The sequence below is a fragment of the Lottia gigantea genome (genome assembly GCF_000327385.1).
Source record: "Lottia gigantea unplaced genomic scaffold LOTGIsca_5, whole genome shotgun sequence".
Lineage (NCBI taxonomy): Eukaryota > Metazoa > Mollusca > Gastropoda > Lottiidae > Lottia > Lottia gigantea.
Window position 1 is genome coordinate 546,055 of NW_008709715.1, and position 9,984 is coordinate 556,038.

A 9,984-nucleotide genomic window follows, 5' to 3' on the forward strand; every position below is an offset into this window, starting at 1 on the left:
TTAATCTTTTAGCCGTGTAAACTAATCAAATAATGCGATAGATCTGTATTTTGTGATGCTCACTTCCAAACAATCTGCATCATTACTTCAAAACAAAGTTTTACCTCATCACCAACAATATTCATGGTATTTCTAACGGTAACTGATATATTAGTAATACCATCAGCCTGTACTGTAGTTGGTACTTTTAATTTAGAATATTCAAATTTAGTATAAGTTAAACCATAACCAAATGGATACAATGGTTCTCCTTTAAAATATCGATACGTTCTGCCCTGCATTGTGTAATTGGTCATAGATGGAATCTTAAAATAGAAAATAGAGTTTTGAAATCTTAACTACTGAGCAAATTTTGTATTTGGATGTAGTATAGAAGCCTATTTTGTTGCATCAAATTATTGAAGTTGTATGGTTATTTAAATAATTATGAAATTAGCCACATAAATTCATGTTTTTATAACACATGGCTCAACTCCAAAATGGAACCGATTAGATAACAATATCATTATGATATTCAAACCAAATTATTTGGTCACATCGCACTCGAGTAAAACTGTCGTTTAGAAACAGAATCAAAGTTCTTCACTGTATCAAAATATATTTAATAAAAAACCTGTAGTGCCGTATGATACCATGTATAGGGTAACCTTCCAAACATTGACGGAACAGGATTGGTTACAACATTCTTCAGAGCAACACCAGTAGCTTGTCCTGGATAGAAAGCAGCTATAATTGCTGATACTCTTGGATTCATATCAGCCCATGTAATATTGACCGGTCCAGCATTAAATGTTATTAAAACAACCTTCGCTGAGCCACCTGAAAAAAATATACTTTGATAATTTGGACAATAACATTATACCATGCTTTATGACTGAGTTTTTAAATATTGATCGTTGGGAAAAATTACAAAAAATTTTGTCCAAAATTAGTTTTGTATAAACATGAAGGGTGAGCATCGACTAGATCATTCGTTGAAAATCTTTTAGACTTTAATCCCTTAACCTTTTTTCGAAAGTCAAAAATGCTGGTTACAGTTACAGCCACAGTTTGGAGGTAATAGTGTTTAGAATGTTTTATTTGGTGTATTAAAAAGTAATCACTGTAATTACTATTAATAATAGAATCTAGTATGAGCAACTGCTGGTATCCAGGTAACTCGATGTTCCGTCTATCATTTTCTTCATTTTCCAGCAAGGGACCTGAAACATGTAAAAACGACAATATTTCAAAAATGGAAAAGTTTGTAGTTCACTGACCAATAAAATCATTTATTTCTTTTAGACTGTCTGTAAGTCTAGGAAAGTGTAATAATAGGTTATTAAATAAAATAATTACCTAGTCCAATACAGATAAAGACTATGTCTACATTTGAAACTGCTTTTTTCACTGCCGCTGCATCATACGTTGTACAGGAAGTATTTGGACATCCACTAGCATAATTAACTTCAGAAGCAAGAGATTTCAATCCCATTCTAACTGTGGTAACAAATCTCGGATCCGGCACAGTGGAATAACTACCAATTTGCATCAACGCATTGTCCGCCATTGGTCCCACAATCTGAAAAAGTAAATAAAACAACAAAACAGAAACATCACTCTGAAACACCATTGTAGCAAACCAGACAAAAAAAACTGAAAACATAATACTCACAGCAATGGAATCATATTTTGACTTTTTGAGTGGAAGAACACCATCATTTTTCAACAAAACAAAAGATTTCATAGCAGCTTCTACAGCTAGATCTCTGTGAGATTTTTCTTCAATAACATCAGTAGTAATTGAGGCGTAGGGATTCATTTCCGGTGGATCAAATTCTCCCAACCTCATTCTAGTATAAAATAATGGTTTCATTCTTTCTCGTACCAAATCTTCTGTAAGTTTTCCAGCCTTTACAGCATCAGCTTGAGAAATGAAATGCATACACAATAACTACTGAATTATGAGGAATTCGGGGATTTTCATTCTGAAGCATTGATTTGTATTTAGAAGTTTTCTTTAAATGATGTTTTATTTTTTGGTACAACAAACGATTTATACTATTGGATAAAAATTAGTTTAAAAAGCAAAATCTCGTCAGATCAAAAATGGAACGACGAGTGTTGTAACTAACAGAAACTAAGAAACAAAACAACCAGATCAGCATTTACAGTTAAACCAAACTTTTCAACCGAAAATTGTTTTTTAGAGAGTGGACATATTTTTTAAATGAAATTATTCACCAGTGAAATTAAAATCCTTTGCAGGGTTTGACCAATCAAAATCTCTCGATAATCAATGCGGAAAGCTCGTTTTAAAGATAGTTGAGTATTAACTTACGTATGTGCATAAAAGTTTGATTTTTCTCCGTTGGACCTCCCAATTCCAGATTAACTCCAGCATTGATAGCTCCTGCTACTGTATCAATACTATTATTAAAATAATGATGTCCATTCATAATCAGTTCTACAGCTTCTTGATCACTGACCACATAACCTTTAAATCCCCATTCTTTTCTTAATACATCAGTTAATAGAAATTTATTGGCGCAGGCTGGTATTCCATTGATGCTGAAGCAAACAGAAAGCATAACGATAATGCTTCGATAAGCAAATATTCCGTTGTACACTGTCATGCTTTCTCCACATTCCGACGATTCCTAGGTGAAAAATGTCTGAACCATTTTATAAAAGCAAAGCCCCCTTAAGTTTACCATACGCATAGGCAATATTTTCCAAAATCCAACTGTCAATCAACGCAATCGATATACATGAGTAAGATATGTATACAACAGTTCAGGACCGCTTATTCCTGTTGTATAAGTTCCATCCTAGGCCTGATCATTTGAGAGAATCAAACTCTCCCTTCAAAATAAAAAATAGATGGACGACCGCCTAAAATGATATTATATAATGATATATACTACCTATTATAACTACACATAAGACTGTATGTACCATCTTCAACACTATCTAAATGCTGGTAGAAATGTTGTTCTCCAATCTCGAGTAGTAACCTACGATGATAAAGAATGAGCTATTCCTTACCTTCTTTAAAAGAAACATTTATTAGCATCACGGATTTTTGTAATTTCCGTTTTAGAAAAAAAGACTTACATTGGCACTAAATGCACCTCGCCAAACTGGAATATTATCTGGTCCACCATGAACATTAAAATGTTTACAACCACCACTAGCTCTAACATATCTCGGATGATCTCCTTGTAAACCTTTAATATAAGCTTGTGATAACATACCATTAAGAACAGGATCTTCTCCATAAGTTTCCTACATTAAAATACACAGAGGTAAAGTCGTCTAATCATTTGGTGATAATCCCCAATTTCACTATAAGTGGAGAACTAAAATTACCACACAGGATAATACTCAAACATTATTAACAGCAAACATCATCGGCTGTCGGGTCTGAAAGTGACGATGTACACAGCCTGAGACACACAATGGCTACGATGTACACCCTGTCCAAAAAAACAAAAACTACAGGCTTTCAACATGCCAGTTAACCCCACTGACCCGTACTGCTTACCTGATTGCGACCCCATCTTGGATCTCTCATAATATTTATTACTGGAGCAAAGCAACTCAATCCAGTATACTGTATGTACGACCCGTTTTGAACAGCTGCGTTATGAGTAGCTCTGACTTCAACTGCTGTAGCTTCAGCCAGTCGTGTGATCAGATCTGTGCTGAAAAGAAATGAAATGTAGTTCAGCATCTGATTGGGCTAATGAAGACTAATGAATATGATTGGTGAAATGACAAGAAGAGATGACTGCTTTGTATTAGACAAATTCTGTTGAATCATAGTTTAGAGAAGAATTAATCACCACGTGGACGTACGCGTAGGCGCAGGATTTTCTACTTGACACGAGATGACATGACGACAATAATAATATTTGTTTACCTAAAACTAGCTGCTAGTCCAATAGATTGAGGATAAGCTGTGGCATTGTGTCCAACATCACCATGTAGACATTCTGTATCCCATTGATATGGTCCAATACCTAGTCTTGGAATGGCTGGAGCTGGGCCGTTGATACCAGCACCGCCTTTAGCCATCTGTAGTGTTATTTCATCTAAAGTCAGTCGGCCTACCAAATCATCTACTCTAGCATACCACCCTAGTGATACATTTCGGAATTGGTAATCCTCAACAGATAATCCCACCAGACATGGAACCAATATCACTAATACGGCTACTTTCATGGTGATTGTTGATGAATAGATATATAAAACTATAATTTTCTTATATACAAGTATTTGAAACTTTATCTTTAAGGCTATATGATAACTGTATTGAATATCCTTGACATCATTTCGATTGTACTAAGTGATATATCCTACATGACTTAATAAAGATTTTGTCGCCGAGTGTATTTACATGTGAATGGCAGTCAAGGGAAAGAATCCAGGTATCGAATGAACGAAAATGCGTAAATCTAATCGTGGGGTCTTGGACATATTAGTCAAAAAGGTTTACATAATAGAGTGAAAAATTTTCTGTGAATTTTGTTGTTATGTGATAATAAAGAAAGACAGAAAAGTCCAGAAAGAAAAATACCCGATTTAGCAAGTGAACTTTTCTTAACAACTATAAAACCTTATTATTTCGATAAGAAAAGCACGTGCGGATATACAATCATCGACCTTATTATTTCGAAAAGAAAAGCACGCATGGGAGAGTCCATAAGATGAATTGCAAACTACTTATTTAAATTGTGCTATTAAAGCGGAAAAACCCAATGCGATACATGAATCTATAAATAATCGTGCAATTAAATATTGTGCCATGCTTGTTTTTTGTTGTATTTTTAAGAACGCATACATTAGTTATTAATTTTAATAGAATCCAAGTATTTTCGTTCCATTGATATGTATCTGACCATCTAAAACCATTGTTCCGCCATGTTTCTTTTGATTTGGTTGTTCACCTCCGACATACACGTTTAGGTCACCTGAAATATATTTCATAAGAGGATGAACATTTTCAAATTTATATCTATTTACATATTCACTTCAGCATGGTCAAGTTAAGTTCGAGGTAACACATTATAAGTCTTGTACATGTTAGAATTGGACTTGAAATGAAATATGGGATTGAAGTCTATTGCTGTATTGGACCCCGCCCACACCCCCCTCCCCCTCCCAGTTATAGCTCTATTTACCTTGTTCTACAACCCATCCTCTATCATCTGTATATACAGCTATATTTTGTGGTTTAATGGTGAAATGGTAAGTTATAGTTTGATAAGCTTGTAGAGTCAACCTGGTAAAGTTTACTAATTGTAACTGTGGTGTTTCTACACTTGAGTTTAACCACAAAATGTATACTTGAACTACCTAAAAACATAAAATATATGGATGTAGTTCCGTTTTGATATACATGAATCTTTAAGTTCTCCAGAAGGGTTAAATTCAGTAAACCTGTATCAATTAGCAACGGTATAAAAGTGAGGCAATTTTCATTTCCAGATAAGTTTCCTAAAAAGTGGGCATGTATAAATCTAGACTGTCTTCGCTTCCATTCATTCATACAGGAATGTCAAAGTAACCACCTACAAAAATTTTCGAGGTAAAAATCCTAAAATCAAGAATCAAAATAACGCAAAAGTTCAAATAAACGGGATCAAAATTAAAGGATTTGATGCGTCACTCTGGATCTGAATCGGTAAAACTGCGCAACCTGCTGGAAATGAAATGAGGGCCGAGATAGCGTAAGGATAGCCAACAAAGCATTAAGAAAAGGTCCCATTCCACTTACCTCATCACCAACAATATTCATGGTATTTCTAACGGTAACTGATATATTAGTAATATCACCAGCCTGTACTGTAGCCGGTACTTGCAATTTAGAATATTCAAATTTAGTATAAGTTAAACCATAACCAAATGGATACAATGGTTCTCCTTTAAAATATCGATATGTTCTGCCCTGCATTGAGTAGTTGGTAATTTCTGGAACCTTAAAATGTAAAGGAAAGTCTACATTGCTTATTTAGTATATTTAATACATATCAATAGGCTGATAAACACGATAGTCTTTAAAGGCAATCTTCAACCTAGACTTGACACAATGCAAGCTTAACGTAAGCTGATGATAAATACCTGATGTTCTGAGTAGTACCACGTATAGGGTAACCTTCCAAACACTGACTGATTAGGATTGATTAAAACATTCTTCAGAGCAACACCAGTAGCTTGTCCTGGATAGAAAGCAGCTATAATTGCTGATACTCTTGGATTCATATCAGCCCATGTAATATTGACTGGTCCAGCATTGAATGATATTAAAACAATCTTTGCCGATCCACCTGAAGCAAATTAAGGACGAGTAGAGTATGGATGAGATTTGCTAAATATGGGATTGAAATAAATAAAAAGTGAACGTCAAAATTACCAAAGGTTTAGTATAATAGTTTTGAATATTGACATTTCAGTGATGTCTTTTAAACGCCGTGTATTGAGTAAATGTTAATTTATTCGTTCTCTTGATAAATATTTTAGTTATTTACTTACTGTAATGTATGACATCTTGTATTAAAGTTTGTTGTTGGCCGGGCAATTCTAGATCTGTTCTATCCTTACCTTCAGCTTCAACCAATGTACCTTTATAGTAAATACAAAAATATTTTGCATCTTATAATTGGTTGCCTGTATTGAACCCAAATGCAATGAAATATAAGTAAGTAAAGAAATTTTATCTTTCTTCACCATATTCATATATAAATATATATTGTCCACTAACATTAGTTTATTGAAATTCTACTAGAAACAGACTTGACAATGATAAAATTTGAGTTTTACCAGAGAGCAAATATCTCATGTCAGAAAACTCAAAAATTCGACAATTATCAATATTCATTGACTTATAAAGTAACCATAAATAATAAGCTCACCTAGACCAACACAGATCAAAACTATTTCAACATTCGTGACCGCTTTTTTAACAGAAAACGGATCATACAGTATACATCTAGTGCTTCTGCATCCAGCAGCATAATTCATTTTATTAGCTAGTGATTGAAGACCGTCTATTGGTGTACTGACAAACTTGAAATCGGGACTTGCAGCATAATCACCGTTCTGTAAGTAAGGGTTATTGGCCATTGGTCCAACAACCTGTAAAATATGAAATAAGTGATTATTTTGCTAATTGCAGGAACACTTTCGTGAGCAATGAGCTGAATAAGAAATTTAAGAATAACCGCCAAGATGACGGTTCCACTGATAAAACCAGAAAATTGAAGCTCCTTAGCCTACTTAATATTTTTATATTGTAATCAATAAATGACAAATTTTTACAAAATAAATTTCAGAGATGACTTACGGCAATGGAATCATATTCTGACTTCTTGAGTGGAAGAACACCATCATTTTTCAACAAAACTAAAGTTTTCATAGCAGCTTCTACAGCTAGATCTCTGTGAGATTTTTCTTCAATAACATCAGTAGTAATTGAGGCGTAGGGATTCATTTCTGGTGGATCAAATTCTCCCAACCTCATTCTAGTATAAAACAATGGCTTCACTCTTTCTCGTACCAAATCTTCTGTCAGTTTACCCTCTTTAATAGCATCAGCTTAAAATCATATTTAATGTAATTAATCATACAAGCAATGTACATAAAAGTCCTTGAGCTATTGCAAAACCTAAAATTAGACAAACTCCCCTGTAAAATATCAGAAACTAGTCTCGTGTTGTGAATACAGATGGTTTTATGTTATGGATTTGTATTCGAAAAGATGCACCATTTTTGCTGACATAGAAAAACAGACGAAAACTACTCAGTCGATCAAGAACACCCCTTCCAATTACTTCTCAATAAAGGGGAATAAAGGCACTTTACGTGTTGTAAAACATTATGCAGCAAACACTCTCCAACATTAATGTGGCGTCAATTATTAAATCATATAGCAAAAGTATTTCGCATCGGAGTCATGCAGCTCCTGGAATATTGGACAAAATACTCACGAATACTCATAAACACCTCTCTAAGTTCATGTACGCCGGCAAGTTCAAGATTGAGTCCAGCATTGATGGCTCCTGCTGCTGTATCAATGTTATTAGTGTAATAATGATGTGAGTCCTTTATCAATTCCACAGCAACTTGATCACTAATAACATAACCTTTAAATCCCCATTCATTTCTTAATACATCAGTTAATAGAAATTTATTGGCACAGGCTGGTACTCCATTGATACTTTCAGTATTTGAAAAAGAAGAAATTGAAAATGGTAATGGTGGTGAATGATAAGTGTTGTAGTCATTTAAACATTCAAGTCGCAGCGTTTCGTTGACCCAAATTAAAATTTATTTTGTTTTAACTTTCGCTTGTACAGAATGGAGAAAATAACAACATATTCAGCTTTTCTTGTCTTTACCTGTTATAACTACACATCAGACTGTGTGATCCAGCTTCAACACAATATCTAAACGCTGGTAGAAACGTTGTTCTCAAATCTCTTAAAGTAACCTGAAGAAAATTTCGAGATACGCCGCAAATTGCCTGATTTCAACATATATTTTCATATTATATATCAACCTCATATCGCTCAATACGGCATAAAACACAGCTAAACGGACGCCAAAATTACCTTATGCATAATGGTAAGGTTCAAATGATATTCATTGAGTTTTGGACAGAGTTGGGCAGATAAAGATAGTTATATATTACTAATTTTACAATGTACATTAGCACTGAATCTTGTTTTATCTACTGGAATGTTTTCAGGACCGCCATATACATCAAAATGTTTACATCCAGCATTAGCTCTGATAAAACGAGGATGATCCCCCTGTAAACCTTTCACAAACGCACTAGCCAGCATGCCATTTACTATAGGGTCTTCTCCATACGTTTCCTGTAATATAAATACTGCACAATCAGAACCCTGTTTAATGCTTAACGAATGCGAAGATGAAAGTCGCACACAAAACAAAAAAGCCCATTGTCCTTTAATAGCTAATACCTTTATACATTATAGCAAAAATGATGTCTGTGTTTTTTTAAGTTTTCTGTCATCATTAAACAAATTAGAAGCAGAAATGTTAGAAACAAAACTAAAAAGACGATTCAAAATGTATTCGGGACTGTGAGTATTGCTATTGCAGATAAAAACACCAGGACAATAAAACCTCGTCAGTAATATGCAATATATACTCAATACTTTATAACAAATCTCTGTGCTATAGACATAGTGACAATATTTGATTCACATCTTCGCTTACCTGATTGCGGCCCCATCTAGGGTCTCTCATAATATTTATAACTGGAGCAAAACAACTCAATCCAGTGTGATCTACATACGACCCATTCTGTACTGCGGCGTTATGAGTAGCTCGGACTTCTACTGCTGTAGCTTCAGCCATTCGGAATATCAGATCTGTACTATAACACGAAAAATCGATAGAAATTATAAGGTATTTCCATCTTACAACAAGGAATCAAGTATTTAGGAACATGTTGGATAGTAAATCCCAAGACATGAATAGGAGGTTCAGCCTACCTGAATGAAGCAGCTAGTCCTATAGATTCTGGGTAAGCTGTAGCATTCTCTCCCATATCACCATGTAGACATTCTGTGTCCCACTGATATGGTCCAATACCAAGTCTCTTTATAGCAGGAGCGGGGCCGTTGATACCAGCACCACCTTTCGCCAGCTGTAGTGTTATTTCATCTAAAGTCAATCGACCCACCAGATCATCTACCCTAGCGTCCCAGGATAATGATACATTGTTAAAAGGGTAATCTTGAATCGACAGCTCAACCAGAGACGCTAAACAGATGATTAAACTAGCCCCCACCATAATGGTAGAGCCTAAAATAACAATTGATATTTTAATCAACAACATCCCATATAGATAACAATGTACTCTTGACTTAATATCAAATCAATGATACCACTGCATGTAAATACATTTTGAAAGTGAACGTGTATAGAAACGCAATGGATTTTGTTAACTTTATATTGAATGTTAGTAAC

At 34.5% G+C, this 9,984-nt stretch overlaps 2 protein-coding genes across 2 annotated transcripts; both read right to left on the reverse strand.

Moving 5' to 3' along the window:
* Nucleotides 1-59: 59 nt before the first annotated feature.
* Nucleotides 60-4,207, reverse strand: LOTGIDRAFT_228910 (hypothetical protein; the record flags this gene model as incomplete). Its single annotated transcript, XM_009061743.1, has 9 exons — nucleotides 60-305; nucleotides 614-819; nucleotides 1,113-1,202; nucleotides 1,339-1,561; nucleotides 1,655-1,905; nucleotides 2,321-2,639; nucleotides 3,097-3,267; nucleotides 3,527-3,686; nucleotides 3,905-4,207. Coding segments are annotated over 9 exons (1,969 nt in total), but the record flags the coding sequence as incomplete, so codon positions are not given.
* Nucleotides 4,208-4,839: 632 nt separating this feature from the next.
* On the reverse strand, nucleotides 4,840-9,808 carry LOTGIDRAFT_154010 (hypothetical protein; the record flags this gene model as incomplete). Its single annotated transcript, XM_009061744.1, has 12 exons — nucleotides 4,840-4,955; nucleotides 5,166-5,340; nucleotides 5,762-5,962; nucleotides 6,106-6,311; nucleotides 6,517-6,606; nucleotides 6,897-7,119; nucleotides 7,328-7,578; nucleotides 7,971-8,200; nucleotides 8,382-8,473; nucleotides 8,691-8,861; nucleotides 9,229-9,388; nucleotides 9,507-9,808. The coding sequence occupies 12 exons, from the start codon at nucleotides 9,806-9,808 to the stop codon at nucleotides 4,840-4,842; spliced, it is 2,217 nt and encodes a 738-aa protein (XP_009059992.1).
* Nucleotides 9,809-9,984: the final 176 nt, after the last annotated feature.